Genomic DNA, 20034 nt, shown 5'->3' with positions numbered 1-20034 from the left:
GGCCGAGTCTAGGTGGAGCACCTTATCCCTGCTAGATATTTAGGGAAGATTTGAGCAGTTATTGAGTAATGGTGAGCTGGAGGGTAATTACAGGAGTGGCAGCCCTGGATTTAAAAAGAACTGACGCAGTGTAGACTTAAGTGTGTTTTGTAGTGAAACTGCTCATCTGACTTAAAATGTGTAGTCCTGAGAGTATGACTGTGTGCTTAGTAAGCCAAGTCTCTCTGAAATGAAATACATTATGTTATGATGCTTTCACTCATGTTTTTACACGATTCTCAAGTCTGTGTGAAAGGCTTTGACTCATCAGTCAGCCCTCGGGCTTATGTGGATATCCAGCGCGTAGCCTGCTGTGCCTTTTTCCGAGGTGTCACGAGATTCTGAGGCTTCGGTTTTGTTTTTCAGGTGTGGCATAGGTCAGATCCTAAAGCGATTGTGTAAATGGTTAGCTCTGTATAGGTGGACAGAGAAACAGATTTCATGTCTGCTGGATTCATTTAATAACCAGAAAAAGAGAGACCAAATTTCACACAGAAACCCAACAAAAATTATGTGTTAAAGCTGTACCGATTAGTCTGAATCGTTGACCATATTCATTCAGAAAAATGATAAACATGGATTTTTATACTTGGTGAGTCATTTGCTTAGAGTGTAGTACCCCAGTGAAGCCAACGGGGGCAGCATTGCTGATATTACTGCACCACAGAGCACAGTGCTCAAACCTGAGGCAGTTATAAAGAACATGAAGCAGACACTGATCATTCCATTGAAAAATATAAACATAAAACAAAGCAAGCAACAAAACAGATACTTTTCAGAGTCGAAATCAGCTGCTTGTTGAGGGAAATATACTAAACACATGGCATGATCGAATCTTATATTACATTTCATTTAAGCAGGTTGATACTTTTTTTGATGGCCTAGTAAAACGAATGGAGCAATTGCCTAGTTTAATGGGGCTGGTTTATTTGTTAGTGTGTGTGTGTGTGTGAGAGAGAGAGAGAGAGAGAGACAGAGAGAGATGCACCATTTAACACATCGCTAGCCTCAAATAATATCCTTTATGTTGGATGCAAGAACCAAACACCACATCCTTTAGAGACTTGGTTTCTCCCTGAGAATTTATTTTGTTTCCTTTAAAATGTTATTCTGTAACTAGCACAGCTACCACATTTTAGTCTGGCTAATGAAGCATCTAGGCATGGAGCTGGGCAGCACTTTCACCCGGAACATACATATATTTTTTCCACCACTGCTACTGATTTTGCTTATGGAATCTTTAAATGTAATTTCTGTACACATTGTGTGTCTGTGTGTTCAGGTGTGCCATCATCCTGACTGTCAGGATCTGAACAATAAGAGTCCTCTTCACCTGTGCGAGTCATGCGACTCCCGCTGCCACTCTGACGAGACTGACAGCATGCACTTTGACCGTCACCCTCGCTTTGACCTGCAGCCACAGAGTATGACTCTCTCTTTCTGTCTCTCTCACACACACACACACAAGAATGTAGAGGATGTCTGCTTGCTTACTATAAAATAAAAATAGTAAGAGGATGAAATATTGAGTAACTGAACCATTTCCAGTAACGTCTGCTGCTGAAAGTAGACACATGCAGTTTGTAAGAGACGTTTACACAATGCCATGATGATGATGATGTTCATCTGTAAGCAGGAAATGTGATTATACTCAGCAAAGTTCATTCCAACTAGGAACTATCAGCACTGCTGCTGATCAACGAACCAGTCCACACACAAACATACACACACACACATACACTAAGACAAGCTGGTGTGTGTTTCTACAGGTTCCATCCTGGCCCGGAATGTATCTACTCGCTCCTGCCCCCCACGCACCAGCCCTCCTTCTGACCTGGACGAGGAGGAGGAGGGCAGCACAGAGAAAGGGTCAGTCTGCATTACATTATGACTGACATACCAGAACATCCGGGTTCCATTCGTCAGACATCCACCCGGATATGACTTCCAAATGATTTTATATGAGGACTGAAAAAAACAACCACTACATATGTTTTTTGTTTTTACCTGATAAGATTGCACTGATTTTGTGTGTGTGTGTGTGTGTGTGTGTGCGCGCGTGTGTGTGTGTTAGGGAGCGTAAGGTAGGACCGATGAAGATAAGGAAGAAGCCCCGGAGACGTTACACTGATGTAAGTGTTGTATGTCCTCTTGCTGGGCATTATGGGTATTACTCAACACTGGGACACAGTGGAATTTCCAAACTATTTCCAAAGTTCCTCTTATTACAACATTCCAGGTTTCTCTTTATCATCTGAACACCTGCAGCTTCCCGATTCGTCTCAAGTGTCCCTTGACATTTTCACTGCTGCTGTTTCAATCTTTACTTCATTCTCTACAATTGTACAAATGATTGGATATCATGATTCTGTGTTTATATTTTACTATCATTACATTTTCTAACTATTAACATTCCTTCCAATGTTACTCCTTTCTACCTTTATGTTCTTCTCCTCCCCTCTCCTTTTTTCCATCATTTACTTTTCTCGTTCCTTTTTTCTGCCGCATTCCTTTCCACTCTCTGCCTTTCTTCTTTCCTTTCTTTCCTTTCTCCTCCATTCCTTTCTGCATGTCTTTCATTCCTTTCTTTTCTTTCCATACTCTTCCTTTCTTTCCTTCTGTTTGTCTGTACTCTTCCTTTCCTTTTGTTTTTTCTTGTTTCTCTTCCTTTCCTTTTCTCCTTTTTACTCTTTCTCAAACTGTCATTTCTACCTTTAATATGCTTCTTTCTTTCTTTCTTTCTTTCTTTCTTTCTTTCTTTCTTTCTTTCTTTCTTTCTTTCTTTCTTTCTCTCTCTCTCGTCATCTATTCCTTTTTATTTTTCTCCCCGTTTGTTTTCTTTCTTTCTTTCTTTCTTTCTTTCTCTCTCGTCATCTATTCCTTTTTATTTTTCTCCCCGTTTGCTTTCTTTCTTTCTTTCTTTCTTTCTTTCTTTCTTTCTTTCTTTCTTTCTTTCTTTCTTTCTTTCTTTCTTTCTTTCTTTCTTTCTTTCCCTTGTCATCTATTCCTTTTTATTTTTCTCCCCGTTTCTTTCTTTCTTTCTTTCTTTCTTTCTTTCTTTCTTTCTTTCTCTCGTCATCTATTCCTTTTTATTTTTCTCCCCGTTTGTTTTCTTTCTTTCTTTCTTTCTTTCTTTCTTTCTTTCTTTCTTTCTTTCTTTCTTTCTTTCTTTCTTTCTTTCTTTCTTTCTTTCTTTCTTTCTCTCTCGTCATCTATTCCTTTTTATTTTTCTCCCCGTTTGTTTTCTTTCTTTCTTTCTTTCTTTCTTTCTTTCTTTCTTTCTTTCTTTCTTTCTCCCCTGTTCTTCCTCTCCTTCTTTCTTTCTTTCTTTCTTTCTTTCTCCCCTGTTCTTCCTCTCCTTCTTTCTTTCTTTCTTTCTTTCTTTCTTTCTCTCTCTCTCTCTCTCTCTCTCTCTCTCTCTCTCTCTCTCCCCTGTTCTTCCTCTCCTTTCTCTTCTTTTCCTTCTGGTATTTTTCTTTCTCAGATAGTCTAAATATTTGTCTGGCCACTTCATATATCTTTTACAAATCATTACTGCATTTTAGCCACAACACAATTTAGCTAGCTCTTGAGCCGTGCTCTGTGATTAGCGTGTTATTAGCTTGTATCACATTAACAAATCTTGTCTTGGACTTGATCCCAGTTGAGGAATCTGGCTACTAGTCACAGCTTTCCTGCTGTGTTTTGTCATTATTTGTTTACGTGAATGTTTGTCCAGTTCTAACCGGTTTAATACGGCTCACAAAAGCATCCATCTGTAACTTCAGCTAAAATCCAGCCTGGGTTTTCCCACTGAGGTCTGCTGAGCTCATTGTCACCAGCGACTACTCTGCTTAATCATCAGTAAACATCAGACGTCTCAGAATCGCCTCCCACTCAGGATGTCGCGCTCATCTGTATAGTGATGATGCCTGCACTGTTTGTACAGTATTTACCGTCTTACTGAACCTGCGGTGATTCACCTGTTGCATTGGGAATGTCGCCCCCTGCAGGACCCTACCAAGGAGTGCTTCACTCTTAAGTTCGACCTGAACGTTGACGTCAACACCGAGATCGTTCCTGCCGTGAAAAAGAAGACGCTGAGGTGAGTCAGAGTGGAAGCTTTCAGACCTCGTGATCTCCACGGATTAATCATCTTGAAAAGAACGCCATGACGTTGCCCACTCGTTGAAAATACTTCATTCAATAAGTTATTTAATTTACAAAATATACAAAGGACACAATGTATTTTAATGTTGCAAAAAAAAAAATTGATATAGGGGGAGTATTTGAACACCACAGGTTATCAGCATTAGTACTTTATTACAATGCTGTTGATTTTACAGCTTTAAATTGTCTATTTATTTATTTATCTATTTATTTATTTATTTAGAAGCATTGTCATTTATTTTTATAATTGATATAGGGGGAGTATTTGAACACCACATGCTATCAGCATTAGTACTTTATTACAACGCTGTTGATTTTACAGCTTTAAATTGTTTGTCTATCTATCTATCTATCTATCTATCTATCTATCTATCTAGAAGCATTGTCATTTATTTTTAGCCCATTCGTCTTGACAAATCATCAGTTCCCCAAGGTCACAAGAGTCCTTGCTTTGGACAGCCAGTTACAATATCTTCCATAAATGTCCAGTTGGTTTCAGTCAGGAAGCTCTGTAGCTTTCTCCATCTGTGTGTTCTTTAATAATGTTAAGATCTCCATCACCATATTTATTTGTTGTGTGAAATCTTTTACAATGCCCCAGGTACAATTTGCAGGAGAACATTTTTGTAGCATTCATATCTAGAAAAAAAAATAGATTAAAAAAAAAATAAAAACATGTAGATTATAAGTAATAGTGTATACTGAAAGCGTTTATATATGTACTTTTTTCTGGTATGAAATGTAGAAATGTGTTCTTCATGCTTACTGTGGTTGTTCCATCTGTACACCTAGAGAGGTGCTGGGACCTGTGTTTGAGCGTAAGGGGATCGAGCTGTCTCGAGTTGACTTGTTCCTGGACCAGTCTAACACTCCCCTGTTACTCAGCTTTGAAGCCTACCCTTTCGGAGGACACTATATTAAAGTTAAAGGTAAGGTTTATAGACTTGAGTGTGGTGCTCAGATTTAGGGAACATGGTTACCCGGTAGAATCCAGATGGGATTAAGCAATCCAGTCAGGGAAAGTTTTAGAACTTGTGTTGAAAGCACTTCTACTCACGCAATACTCATGATTGCAGAGAATCTCATGTCTTTACAAAACCCCCATATCAACACATCCTTAATCAGCGAGTATACATGAGCACACACAGGCACAAACCTAATGCAGTGTAAGGCAGGTGGTATGTTGTTTCCGTGTATGATTTCTAAAAGGGTTTGATCCTATTTCTTCTTGGTATAGTCATGTGTTAATCAGAAAGACAGTGAATTGTTTGGTCTGAGATTTGTACAGCTCTGAATACAAGGAGGATTGGAAATCATCAGACTTGTTACACGTTGATATAAAACTTTCACATATTTATCTGATGTCATTGACTGCTGAGTATTGTCTTTTAATTGAATTGAATAGAATGTAATTATTCCTTCCCCCCCTCTCTCTCTCTCTCTCTCTCTGTATGTGTGTCGGTATGGCAATGCATGTTCTAGCTCGTCCTGGTGATGAACTGAAGGTGGAGAAGGAAGTAAAGGAGTCTGCCACGCTGCCCAATATGAAGATTTCAGTTGGGGGAAGTCCCTACATCCTCAACCCTTCCCAAGACAAGGCTGAACATGGCTCACCTGCCCACCAAGAGAGTGTGGACCTACTGGTCAGTATAGCTTGCATTTTCTCTGCATTGTCCATATTGTAGGTTTATCAAGATCATAACAGACCTCAGAGAATTAATTTATGATCTAAGAAAAATGAATCTAACCTTCTTGAAAAAGCAAAATCCGATTCAGGATATTTATGTTAGTGCATCAAAAAAATCACACCATCAAATGGCACTGTTTTTTAGTCTAACTGTAAACAATGATATAAATATCAGTGTAAAAGCCATATTAAAGAATGTTGCAATTCTTAAAATGCACTCATCTGGCAACCTTGAGGCAGCTTGATGTGCATCAGCAAATCCCCCCTCTTATAGTCACTGACTAATCTTGCGCAGATGGAGGAAGTTTTGCCTACAGCAGTGTCTGGAATTATGCCTGATAATGACCTGGCTATGTAGCGTCACGTTCAGCATCCGAAGACGTCTTGAATCGGCTCTTAGTGACCACCACTGTATTTAAACTGTATTTCGTTTACAGAATTGTGGGAGGAAATGATTTGGGAGGAGTGATTAACAGTCCCATGCATCTCTCCACAGTGATACACAGATCATATAATTGGGTTCAAAATATTCACAACCCACGACTAGTAAATGTATTATTTGATTAATCTAGTATGCAGCACATTCTGAAATTCCTGGAAATCTCGAAAAAATCTGAGATCTCATCTCCAGTTGCTTCCATCTTTCTCTTTCATCAGGAAGTGCTGAAGTGCCGCAATGACAAAACAACAGTGTGTGAGAAACGGGCTATTATATTTATGACAAATATTTTCCCTTCTCGGAAAACAGGTTATTGCTGCCAACGTTGTGCATTCCTTCCGGCTGTTTGGTTAGCTGTACGGATTTCAGGTTTCATACTTTGCAGCTATTTAGGTACTGATTTGAATCGCTGTCAGGTTTTGCTGAGACTTTTTCAACGCTTGTATTTAGCACTTTACTGGGAACTTGAATTTCTTTCGGATTAATAATTTATAGTTAGTGATATGACGAAAAGGAATGCAGTTCACACTGGATACCAGTATAATATCGATATCGATGTGGAAATGGTTTCTCGTTCCAGGCAAGGTGTAACCATCGGTCTGTTCAGGCATGAGCAGCACGACTGTATAGTGCTCTACTCATTCTCCAGCTCTTACTGTTTGAGGTTTACTTCTTAAGCTTAGCAACAAAACCTCGTGAGAACAGTTCTCCAGTAGTCCATACACACAGACATGTTTAGTCTTTGCTCAGGCTGTGTTCTGTGTAAGAGGAAATTAACGCAAAAGGCAAGCCTGCACGCGTTCGATCCCTAAATTGCGCCTCGTACAGGTCTAATGGTTTGAAAGTGGGCTTCCTTGTTGGGCTTTAACAATACATTACCAACACTTCATCTAAAGTTCTGAGACTAGCTTTCTTAAAAGGTTTCATTTCTGAGCTGTCGCTCTCACTCCGTGTTCAGACTAAGACTAATTGCTCTGTGGATTCAAATAAATGAAGAAAAAGCTCATTTTTATTATCTTTATTACCATACCTTTATATTACCGTTATATAAAAAGAGGATTGTGTATTAGTGGTAAGGCAAAGCATCTCAGGAAGGACACGTTAATGAAAAGTGCAGTCATCTGTTTGCCCACAAGTGTGCACTATAGAGCTAGCATTGGGCATTCAAACCATGAGATTCGAGATATTGACCCTTGCCCCGAGACTGACCTCCATTCCGTTTCCCAATTTAAACACTGAAGATGACTGATTTGGATAATTACTTTTGCCTCCACGCTGTGCCGTCGGCAACACTCAGGTTTGCGTTTGCACATTTGCCTGACGACAAAACAGCTAGCATTTGCATTACAGTAGTCTGTGCCAATTCCCAGCATTCCACCTTCCTCCTCCCTTCTTTTTTCCCTGGAAGACTTTACACATTGTTCCTTGGGGCTTTTCCGAAGATAATTCTGCCACTGTATGCAAATAATATTCTCTGGGTGTCTCTATTCACTAAGGGAATAGAAGGGATTTTAGATGTAGTGTATTATAGTATGTTAAGGAAGAGTTTTATTTAAAAAAGAAGTAGAGAAATTTAGGAGAAAATGATAACACATTGGATATTTAAATATAACAAAACAAAGTAAGGGGGAAATATATGATGTCTTCTATAATATAAAATGTTCGAAGTGGGTATATGATATTTCACATTTAGACAGAGTAATTTAGCCACTGTTTACACAATCACAGCAATTACAAAATAGGGAGAAAGGGCTTTAGATGTTTGGACCTTTTTTTCTTAGGCTTATCTAGACTTCCTTGAATATGTGGAACTGGAATTTGACATCTTGCCATATCAACAAGGTTACAGGAACCTACTTTTTTTCTGCTTTGACCTTGAAGGCATGCTTGGAAGCTCTGAATTTGACTTTAATTTGAAGGGTTTTTTTTATAGCATTGTCAAATAGCAGCTCTACAGAAGTTTGGCTAAATTGCAGATTCAGATCCATCCTGAGTAAGAAATGAACCCCCGCCTCTCCCCACATCAGTACAGAAGCTGGTCAGCACTCTACCTGCTGTTCCTCCTGAATGTTTATGACGGCTCTTGTTGGTTCACAGATACAGTACGACTGTATTTGATCCATGCGTGGTGTCTTCCCCACTGCGCCATGACCCCTCATCAAAGCCTGACCTTTTAGAACAAACCTTCCATCCCGTAGAGCATCGGGGGCACTAATGACCCAGCTACTCCTCCTCGAGCTCTAATTTCCCGTGTCTGTTGCGACGACCTTTACAGTTACCGTTTGATGTGCGTCTGATTTTCCTTCTTTCAGAGCGTTTAAAGGACAAATGTCTCACAAGAGTGGCTTTTTGGTCAAATGCATGTTCGTGTCCGATGCTCTGTGTTCTTTGATCCTGGTTTGCGTTTGCCCGGTCTGAGGTCCAGTCTGAAACAGACCCAGGCCCTGAACACAGGAGTCTGAAACATTATCTGTGTCAACATCTGGGATACTTCCACATCTTAACATGTCTGTAAAGGAAAGTGCTATTATCTCTGTCCTATTATCTCTCATGTTGGAGTGCTGGTACTGGAGACTCCTTCCCTAAATGTTTCCATACAGAAAAATGACATGCTTTTGTTAAGGTTAGTAGAATTAGGTTATGCAGGAGTCCCTGTGTAAGCTGTTGCTTTACAGTCAGAGCTGCTGTTATATAAAATTAATCTACACCTTCGGACCAATCAGATTGAGACTCCAACCCCACTCTTATATAAGCTGATCTAGCTTGACCACGTAGGCATGCACAGTCTCACAGTCTCCCTGTTTGATGCAGAGATATACAGTCACACAGCAGCGAGGCTGATGGTATCAGAGGCGGCACTTCGGGGGTTATAGAGCAGGATGCCGGCCAAAAGGGAAGCAATTCACCGCTGACATTACGACAGATATACGACTCCAATATCTGAACATCTTAATCCTCATCCAGAAATAGATCTGACCGCCATGCCTTCAAGGACACTTTATCCTTTTTCTGTAATTGCAGTACTTCAAACATGTTTTCCTTATTGGTGCATCATAATGGATTGTGGAAATTGAAGATAGTATGTCCTCTAATTGAATAAAAGACAAGAGGCAGCAGTGAGATTGAAGCAACCCGGAGGGAGAGATATTGAGCTAGTGTGTATCACGTACCAAATCGTATTTGTATAAACTTTTTTTTTATTTTTTTAAGAATAGCCAGGCGTGATTGTAAGGGGAAAAAGCCCTACAGTAATGATAGAGTAAAATATTGAACGTTTCTGCAGTTCCACGTACAGCATTTGATAGGCATGATTATTCAGAGCAAGTGCTGTGTAGTCTCAATCAAAAACACATCCTCGTGCTTACACTATCAGGATAAAGCAGTGTTGGTAAAGCAGTATGGCTCGGGTTTTTCTACTTGGTGAAGAAGTAGGTCTTCGCTGTGTTTTTTGGAGACTCTCTTGGTCCATACAGCTGTTTTTCAGTAAGTTATGAAATAAAATATGACAGAGTGTACCTGTTATGTAAAAAACATGCATTATTTTGTTTAACAGCGCAGCTGCTTATACCACAGCATAAACATTACAATTTATTTATTATTAATCATTTATTAGTGGAGAAAAAGTGTTGAGCATTTGAATGGTTTATTGTTAGTTTTAATGGGGTGGAGCATCCAAGATACAAGTTCATTCCTGCTGCTCATTTTGTTGTAGCCACAATAAACAGTCATAGCTTCACCAGCCTGTCTCCATCTCCCTCTCTCTGTCTCTCTCTCTCTCTCTCTCTCTCTCTCTCTCTCTCTCATTCTCATTCTGTCTCTCTCTCTCTATCTATCTCTATCTCTCTTATTCTCATTCTGTCTCTCTCTGTCTATCTCTCTCACTCTCTCTCTCACTCTCTCTCTCTCTCTCTCTCTCTCTCTCTCTCTCTCTCTCTCACACTGTCTATATAACTTTCTCCCTCTGTTAATTAAAGTACCCTATTGGCATGATTTGTTAGCATACAGTATTGCCCAAGCATCAAGATTGAAAGGAAAGTTAATGCTAAGATGCCAGTGTAGTTCAACAGTGCAGTAAATGAGAGTTATGTAAGGGGCGTATTTACATATACATACAAGTGAAAGAAGATAAATAATTGAATAAGTGTAGTATGTAGATTGTGTAGTAACTGTCCAATGCAATATGTTGAGAGCTTTAACTGATTTTACTGAATATCTATCTATCTGTCTTTCTTTCTTTTTTCTTTTTTTTTAATTCTAAATGTTGTTGCATGCTGTCTTGGGTCCCTCTTGGTGGTGTTTATTGTCTTTCTTGCCTCCTAATATCTCATGACTGCTTTTGGATGAAAGGAAGGCAGCAAATGGCAGTTCACACTTTACACAGTGTGCTTCCCTACAGAGCGCATTCATTTTCAGCACACATCGCAGCCCATTTCCCTAGAGCCCACAGCCGTTTGATGCTTTGATTTGAGTCTAACCTGATTATCATGCAATTAGTTTCAGACCATCAGCCCCCCGTGTTAAGAGACAATAGCGACAAGCAAGAATACACAACTCAGAAGACGCATATCTCCTGTCTTTTTTTTAGAAAATAAAGAGTTAATGTTAGCGTCACATTTTAAAATTGTATGCTTTAAAATAAATAAATATACTCTGATATTATCCATAGTATAAAATTCTGGTAAAATCCATCCCAGTTCTGAATATAAGTAGTATTTCTAATATAATTTGAAATTACATTAACATATTCAAGCTGCTAATCCAGGTGACTACAGTCGGTTCTCTAGATTGTATTCAGAGATTAATTAAAGTAAAGCACTAATCCCGGCTTCTGTGACTGATGGTTCGGACGTTTATGGATTTGGACTCTGAAAGAGACCACTCCAATGGAAGATTTTCCCGGTACAGAGTTTGCACGTCATTGGCTGTTTTTACACGACTTTTTCTTTTGATAAGCAATTATGCATGGTCTGCTGTTCTTCAGCCCAGTGAGGGGGGAGGGTTCAGAATTTGCTATGTGAGCACATTATCTGAGGACATTATAACTGTATGTAAATGTGTGTGTGTGTGTGTGTGTGTGTGTGTGTGTGTGTGTGTGAGATAAAGTATTGAGAGTGGCGAGAGGTGGGAGGTACTCAGTGGTCTCTAAGCTCTGTAGCATCACTGTCACTCTTGGAGTCAGAGTGGCTAGACGATCTTCAGGGTCCTTCTCTGTAGTGCTCTGTTCGATTGTTTTTTTCCCCCCTCCTTTGCTTATAGTCATAATGCTGAATTTTTGTTAGTTTAAACAATTTGGTTGTTTACCAGTTTCGGATCAGTGCTGTGTTTTATTTGGGGCTCGGAGGAGGCTCCTTGTTTGGGCTCTGGTGATTTTAATGGTGCGCTTTGGTCGCCTGTCTTCCTGGCGAAGTTGGGACTTGCTCCCCATGGTCCCTGAGAACTTGCCCGATCCACAACCACCCTCTACACAATGCGAGGTAAGATCTGTTCTTTCAGTTGTTTGGTTGTACCAGATTGTCATAAACGAAAACTTGATTTCATCCAGTGTGATATTCCGTTTCAGAGAAGTCGGAGTATCCTGGTTTATTTGAGGTCTTGCTCATTTAAAACCCTGTGTGCCTGATGCTCAATAACAGGAAGTTTGTAATGGAAGTAGAATGCGTACGTAATGGAAAGACCAGGGTAGTGTCGGACCTGGTGACATGTTCAGTGCCCTCTGTTGGGACACACAGGCTTATCAGTCCAGAGTGATAAGATTCCTCCAGGATGTCACTGTATTTGATCACTGATTAATCTGGATGCTGTAGTCTCAATGGCTCTTTGTTTTTACCTGTGCATTTGACTAATGGCAGTGAGTGGTGCTGGCCATGAAACCTGGTTGTTGTTCACAGTCAAGGCTAGTCATCAGAGGCTAGCAAGTGAAACTGGAGACTTGTTTTTCACTGTGTGGGATTTCTGGGAAGTTTCCTGCGTTTGGTGGCAGGCACAGGAGGGATTTATTTTAGTTGGGGGTGGGGTGGGTGGTGGGGGATATGGAAGTTATTACTCTACAGGTTTCCTCATTGTTAATCAAAGACTGATCAAAGACTATTCTTATCTTGCTCCTAGTCAGCAACCCATGCCAGATTCTTGAAAATGGTATTGCACTGAAAATTTGCGAATTGCAAAAAAAAAATATGATCCAGGGAATTTTCGATGATTAAACATTTAGTTATTATTTATTAAATGGCAAGGCAGATTTGAAATTCCTGAGATGTTGGAGATGTGGGTCTTTTATACTCCCATAGCTGTCAAGATAAGCCAGAGAGGTCAGAACATCTTTAATCTTGCTCTAGGTGAATGGACACTGAGGTTAGAGCTCTGGCCAGCAAGGTGTGTTTAGCCTTGGAACTGCAGGCTAGGAAAAATCAGATATTTAGGAAATGGTCAAACGGATGCATGCGAGTAAACAATAGACATGATAAGCTTGAGTAGCTAAAGTGCTCATCTGTGTGAGTCTTTACAAAACAGTGCAGATTAAGGAGGACTTGTTTCATGTTCTGGGGGTGGGTGTTACATAACTATGTGTATATCTCAAGTGCAAGCAGGGAAACTGCATGTGATGTAGTTTGGGATTTTCCCTCATCATGTACTTCAGAGGTCATTTCCTTCTGCTAAGAGGCACTGAAATTATGAGAAGCTGCTCTTCATACCTTTTGTTTTTATAAGAACAAACAAAGCTTGCTGTACTTACCTTAAGTAAATAACTGAGGATTATTAAAAATCAATATCAACAATTCAGCATAATGCTCTAAACATAATATAGTGTTTGATCTAACGTTTACCCACTGCAATAACAATATTTACTGTTAACTTATGACTCTTAGGAATGTGTTTGTTACTCAATCCTGAATGTAATAACTCAGCTCTGAGAAGATATCGTTGCAACAGATGCTGCGACTGTTAAGGAAGTTGAGTCAAGAATCCCAGTGGAGAAAGTGATTTGTCCAAGGAGTTTAGACAAAAGACATGCGTCCAAACAAACAGCTGGCACCTCCGTGGTGTCAAAATGTTTTGTTGAACAGCACAGAAAACCATCCAGTAGGCGTGACCGCATATGCAGATTAGCCTTCTGGCTTTCGAAAACCACGCCTGTTTCTTCCCGCTCACACAAAATAGGACGAGATCCTCCTCGTTGCTATGACGCTAGAGCACTCCTTCTTAGTAATGCAGCCAAGCAGTCTCAATCGCTACCGGACAGCGAGGACGTCGGGGATCAAGATCTGTGGCGGTCCTGTTTCAGAGCCTTGAGGAACTCTATCAAAAACAAAACGGGCAGAAGCCATTGTGTTTGAGTTAGGGAAACTTCTGTTTGTTTGTTTTTTTTTTATTCGCCAGCCTTTTTTCTTGGCAGAGATTTGTACTTCTGTCCTTGCAGCTGCTATGGTGGAACAGTACACATGTATGAGTTAATGTGTAGGAGTAAAAGAAAGAGAGGTTAAGAGAGAGGGTTGAGAAAGAGAAAGTGGGAGAAAGAGCAACAGCTGGCTCTGCTATGGGCCAAACTCTGTGAAGCCATTTGAAGGATTACAATGGTCTTCATTGCATTTGACATGCCGTTTTCTTCCACGGTGAGTAGAGCTCAGGTTCCGAGAAAACTCTTTCTGTTTTAGGTCCTCAGTAAATGTGTACCAAAGTGTCAAAGCATTGCAGGTTTGGGACGGATATTTGCTCTATGTAGTGCTTTTACGCATAATTAATTCACCTCTTTGCATCTTTGATCTTGCCGGCTATAAGTTTATAAGTAGTTGTTGATTTTACATAAAGCATGATTCGTGTTCATTTCACTTTATCCGCTAGTCTGGTTCTGTAAACCATGATTCTGTTTTTGTTTTTTTTTGGTGTAAATTTGTTATAAGCCTGTAGCAGCGTAACCCTTAAAGCCTGCAAGAGGTAGCGGTTACGCTGGACACCAGCAGTCCTTCCTCTTTTTCTCCTTGACACTTCCTGCCATCTGTGTTCCTGTCTTCATCCTCTTGCCCCAGATTCCACAGAAATCCCCTCATCAAAGCCTTATCGCTGTCTGCCTTCAGTGCCCTAGTGCCCTGGTGCCAGAGCTCTAAATATAGGATAGAATTTTTGCAGGGCACTTGTGTTATCCATCAGCCCATCGAAGTCCTGGCTGACTGAGGCAACAGCAGATTTGAACATGGTTGGAATAATAACGATTAGAGTGACTGACTACGGAAAAATTTGTTTGGAAAATCAAACCTCTACCCTTTGTGCTTAAACATTTTTTTTAGTGGTTTTATATACCACTGTTTCTGCTGTGCCCTCTGAGCGGTTGCTCTTCTAATTGTGAAGCTTTTCAGTTCCTGCTTAATGCCATACCATCATAATCTGCTAGTGAAATCGGAGAGCATGCGTTCTATATGTCGCACTATGCAAACACCATTCCATTCGAAGGGTATCATTGTTTTTCATGTCCACCGGTTTCCTGTTTTGAGTCCTAACCCCAGAAATGCCAGAGTCCTACTTGGAATGTTGGAAGTCATTAGCAGGGGACATCACTTAGGGCTGTGGTATTCCACAGGCTTTGGGACTGGAGGTCATTAGCTTTGTTTTTGCCGGCTGTTCGGAAGTTTGCTGAGACCCAATGGCAATAACCGCAGCAAGTGTTTGTTCAGCTCACTGGTCCTCATAAAGAAGATTACGAGTGGACGAGTGTGTGACGCGTGACTGTGATCTCCGATAGGGGAACAATACATCATGTGGACAATGGAAGGCTATTTCCAGTTTAAGGAATCCAACCTCATACTCGAAGATGAAGTAATGAGGAAATGACAGTATATCCTATCCTATTGTGTGGCTAGGCAGGATGATGTTTTATGATATCCTACTGCTGCTTGATGTCATTATTAAATAGACGCATCTATATTGCTACATTATATGTATACTGCATGCTTCTGCTCTATAGATAATCAGCTGTACTTTTTGTCTTATATTTTCTTTAGCATTTATTCTATAGACCCTCTTTTCACTCTCCCTCCTTAGCACCACCCCTCAGTTGAGCCTTTCCTGAAACTCACTGGATTTCATTAGTGAGATCATCTATGAAAACATTGGAAATTTCCCTTGCTCCACCTTTATACACTTTCATCATCACCTCCCTATGACTTCTTCAGGGAAAACGAAGCTGTGAAATTTGGAACTCAGTTTTTAACCATGTATGTATGTCTGTTTCTCACTCTCTTGCTCTGTTTCTCTTGGTCAGGGTCAGGTTCAATCACGTCGGCGGAAGAACATGACCGAATTCCTGGGTGATGCCAACATCCCATCTCCAGACTCCTTGGCTCAGCTCGGCGGTTCTCTTCCGACCATGGCCCTTTCTAGTTACGATAAACACAAGAACCGCAGTGCTAGTCGCTTTAGCGGTTTCTTCTTCCCCTCTTACAAGGTGAGGACCTGGATTCCCATTTTATACATGATTGCTTATCAGGTGTCACCTTTCTGGGGGGCTAAACTTCCCCTGAAGCTACAAGCCAGAGAAAGTAAGAGGAGTGATTGTTGATGTCACTATTCAAGGGGAAACTTTCTTTAGTGTTAAATGATGCCAGTTTCTCAGAACAGCTCTAAAAACAACTAAACAGATGCTTATTTGAAAAGAACAAGGCTTCTGGGTATCAGCTAACGTTTTCCACCCTCTGTCTCGTCCCACGGGGGCAGGCATGTAACAGATGTGTGACAGGACAAGGCAGAGCTGTCACTCAGCTGTCACTTTTGGCTTATTTGCAAACACTCCCTTTCCCCTCTAACGCCCAGACTGACAAGAAAGGGGACAGACCTCACATCCCAAAGGGACCTGGCAGCTCAAAAGCAGGGGTTAGCCAGGGCCAATCATTGACATTAGGCCAGCTTATTGGCTTTGTTTCTGCCCTCTATTGTCTGACAGCACTAACTCATTTTTGTAAGTACTTTAGCCTTTCAAAAATGGACAGTTGCATAATTAGCCATGAGCCCTCAGAAGAGCACAGATACAACAATGATGGCCCAGAATGAAAGAATATTTGCAAGATAAAAAAGTATGATAAATTATAGGAGAAGTCTTAGTCGATTTATGAGCAGAAAGCCACACAGTCAAACCATTAATAACCATTTTTTCCACTGTAATGCATCATACTGTTTATTTTCTTTCTCTTTATTTTTGAATATTTTATTTCTTATTTAACTTTGCTTATAACCGTGTGTGTGTTTTTGTGCGTGTTAGGAGGCGGACCGTGTGGAGCAGCTCAACAGTAGATTACAGGTGTACACGTGTCATGGCTTGCCTAAGATGCATCCACAGCTCTCGTTCCACCATGACTCCTGGGAAGAGGAAGAAGTGGAGCTTGACCTGACACTAGAGGACAGCTGGCAACAGCTGCTGGAGAACCCAGAGGTAACACGCACACACACACAAAATGGATGAACACTCATACATTTTCTTTTCTTTTTTTTCTTTTTTTAAAATAATGGTAGGAAGGATGGTCTGGAAAAATCCCTCTGATATGGTTAAATTCTGGAAAACAGACAGTCAGGGTTTGGTCAAAAAGAAAGGAAGTTCTTTCCATAGTGAATTAAATGTGGGGTTTAATAGGATTCATGTGTTGCAGACTCTGAGCAAGCGGCAGTTCCATCAGCAAGAAGCGATATGGGAACTCTTGCACACTGAAGCCACCTACATCAAGAAGCTGAAGGTCATCACTGACGTAGGTTCAGATTTTCTTTGTTTTCTCGTTTTCTCGACACAGTTCTACTTTTGGTTTTAATCCGATGTTACTGGACGGTAGTAATAACAAGTCAAGGGTACACAAGACCCCTTTACTTTAATATTGCTAGCCCAGTTGTTCTCTTTGGCTTATTTTTGCGCTGAGATTTGAATTAGGTTTTCGTGTTTTGTGTTGAACTGTATGCTGAAATTGTCTTTGTGCTCTGTGCTGCAGCTTTTCCTGTGTGGCCTGCTAAACCTGCAGGACCATGGCCTTCTTAATGAAGTGGAACCAGCCAAGCTGTTCAATAACATCCAAGACCTGGTGCGAGTACACACAGCACTGTGGAGTCAGGTCATGGTACCAGCACTGGAAAAAGCTCGCCAAGACCGGAGTATGCTCGATCCGACCGATCTGCTCCAGGGCTTCCAAACTGTGAGTCTATATCAGTGACCCAAGAGTTTAAATGTGCACAGCAAGTCTCATAACCTTGATGTATTTCAGAGCCCTTGTGTTGCTCTGGGGCATCTGAATTATTATTTTGATCGTAGCAATTGAGTCAGGTTCAGTTGTTGGTCATTATACAACCATGCTGTTGAAATTTTGGTCAGAGAGTTTTTCAGCTCAGATAGGAGTGCTAGTTCTATATAGGTTTATATTAATGTGATCTATCTTTCTATAGTAAAAAGCTGTGTGTTATCTAACTTTTTTTTTTTACCATAATAACAAGTCTGAGTCTGCAGTGGCAATACTCTCCAGCATGACACACTGCACTTTAGACAAGAGACAAAGGGGATGGTCAGGGAATGACTATTTATAGCTACTGTATAATGAGTTGCGAAAGGAACTAACTTGTTTACAGCATAGTAAACATTTGTGCTAATTATTGGGAAAAACTAGAGTGTATTGGTGGAGTCTTTAAATCCCAATATATACAATAATGTCTATTTTCAGCAAGTATGATGATGTTAATATGTTTCCATGATGTGTGTGTGCAGTTTGCGTCCAGGTTCCAGCCATACCTGCGCTACTGCATGGAGGAGGAGAGCTGTATGGAGTACATGCGCGCTCAGCTGAGAGACAATGAGCTCTTCAGGACCTACATCACAGTGAGTTTCTGCTTGTGACTAAATGCGCATCCAGGGATCTCTTAATCTGTAAACTAAAATTCCAAAGACCGAACGTTATTTAACGAATGTAATCAAGATGCACTGTCCTGTCTAAATTTCTTAAATTCAGTTAAGATTTAATTTTCTCTTCTCAGTGGGCTGAGGGAAACAAGCAGTGCAATCGGTTGAAACTGGCCGACATGCTGGTGAAGCCACACCAGAGACTCACCAAATACCCCCTGCTGCTCAAAACCATCCTGAAGAAAACGGACGACCCTGCAGCAAAGGAATCTCTCCTGAGCATGGTGAGGGATTGTTATATGTCACGTTAAATAATTTGTGACAGGTTTGTGTTCTAAATGTCAGGAGACAAATATATTAGGCTGTGATCAGTATCATGACGGTTTGTGTGTTTGCTGCTCAGGTGGCGAGTGTGGAGAGCTTCATCAACAGCGTGGACTCTCAGATGCTGCAGAGGCAGGAGCGGCAGAAGCTGGCGGCCATTTCAGCTCGGGTAGAGAGCTATGAGCCGGTGGAGGGAGGCAGTGAGGAGGTGGAGAGGGTGAGGACAGCTTTCTATCCAACAACCAATTTCATCAATTATTGTGATTTCCTTTTAAATACCTAGTATAGCTTATTTATATATTTCATATATCAGCAGTATTAATAATATTTATGGGAATAAGTACACACAAACAGCTTGCATGCTCAGAAAGCAACTTTCATTAGAAAGTCTGATGACTTGTTTTCGACCAAAGCAAAGCATAAAGGTGAAATCATGTTCCGTTCTCAGATCCTGAAAGAGTTTAACCACATCGACCTGACGGCACCTATGATTGATGTCTCTCCGGAGGAGACCAGACAGCTCCACCTAGAGGGAGCACTACGTATGAAAGAAGGCAAAGACAGCAGGGTAAGATGATGCAACCATTACAAGTGTATATTCTTCGAAATAGAAAGCTCTTCACTTGCACATCCTAGTGACCAACACGTGCTGATATTACTAATGTGTGTCTGCTCTTCAGATGGAAGTCTATTGCTTCTTATTCTCCGACCTCCTGCTCATCTCGAAGCCTGTGAAGCGTTTAGAGAAGGTGAAAGTCATCCGACAACCACTCCTTCTTCATAACGTTGTGTGCAAGGAGCTCAAAGATCCAGGTTAATACACAAACACACACACACATGCACAAACACTTGGTGAACCAACCACTGAATTACAATAGTATCTTGCACATTGTATACATGGTCATGCAATTATCGAATCAGCCAGTCATCTGGCAGGAGCACACCAGTTGGTTACACAGAATCTGAAGCGCTTGACCTGTATCTGTATGATTTTATGCACTGCGCTGCTTCCATATGATTTGTCAACTAAAAAAAATTGCATAAATGAGCACATTTGGTGGTTTTAATCTATTTAAAATAATTGTATATTCTAATGTTTTCCTGATGCAGTGTCATTCTCTCCATAGGTTCTTTTGTTCTCATCTACCTCAATGAGTTCAAAAGTGCTGTGGCTGCCTACTCATTCCAGGCCAACAGCGCCTCCCAGGGGCGAAGCTGGATTGACACAATCAGCACTGTGAAGGTTGGTGCTTACAGCATGTCTTTTCATCCTGATAACATATGACACAGGTGTATGATTGACCTGTGATGAGCACATTCACTGACTTTTTTCTTCTTCTCCTCTTTCCTCAGACCCAGCTGCAGCGGCTGCGTAGTGAGGAGGCTCGACGGCACCAATCTGGACAAAAAACAATGCTAGAGAAAGAAGAAGAGGAGGATGGAGGCGATCAGAGCAGTAACTCCACTGCCAGCTCTCCAAGACTTGGAAATAAAGGAGAGCTTAACACAGGGTAAGCTTTTGCTCCAGTGGTTTAAAATGTT

The 20034-nt window shown here is 40.8% G+C and overlaps 1 protein-coding gene across 5 annotated transcripts in view; it reads left to right on the top strand.

The window, feature by feature from the left end:
* Positions 1-20034, top strand: part of plekhg5b (pleckstrin homology domain containing, family G (with RhoGef domain) member 5b) — a 61025-nt gene that overhangs the window by 37406 nt on the left and 3585 nt on the right. For all 5 annotated transcript variants that reach the window (XM_058409895.1, XM_058409892.1, XM_058409897.1 and 2 more), the window contains 17 exons: positions 1322-1463; positions 1809-1908; positions 2114-2171; positions 4032-4123; positions 4981-5117; positions 5671-5831; positions 15565-15747; positions 16558-16728; positions 16943-17038; positions 17273-17473; positions 18037-18147; positions 18303-18452; positions 18572-18709; positions 18941-19060; positions 19173-19305; positions 19620-19735; positions 19846-20003. In XM_058409895.1, the coding sequence (XP_058265878.1) occupies positions 1322-1463; positions 1809-1908; positions 2114-2171; positions 4032-4123; positions 4981-5117; positions 5671-5831; positions 15565-15747; positions 16558-16728; positions 16943-17038; positions 17273-17473; positions 18037-18147; positions 18303-18452; positions 18572-18709; positions 18941-19060; positions 19173-19305; positions 19620-19735; positions 19846-20003 (2267 nt within the window). The remainder of the gene's footprint in view (positions 1-1321; positions 1464-1808; positions 1909-2113; positions 2172-4031; positions 4124-4980; positions 5118-5670; positions 5832-15564; positions 15748-16557; positions 16729-16942; positions 17039-17272; positions 17474-18036; positions 18148-18302; positions 18453-18571; positions 18710-18940; positions 19061-19172; positions 19306-19619; positions 19736-19845; positions 20004-20034) is intronic.

Source organism: Hemibagrus wyckioides, linkage group LG15 (assembly GCF_019097595.1).
Source record: "Hemibagrus wyckioides isolate EC202008001 linkage group LG15, SWU_Hwy_1.0, whole genome shotgun sequence".
NCBI classification, from domain to species: Eukaryota; Metazoa; Chordata; class Actinopteri; order Siluriformes; family Bagridae; genus Hemibagrus; species Hemibagrus wyckioides.
The sequence above is the reverse complement of the archived record's forward strand: the minus strand, read 5'-3'. Positions and strand labels throughout refer to the sequence as shown.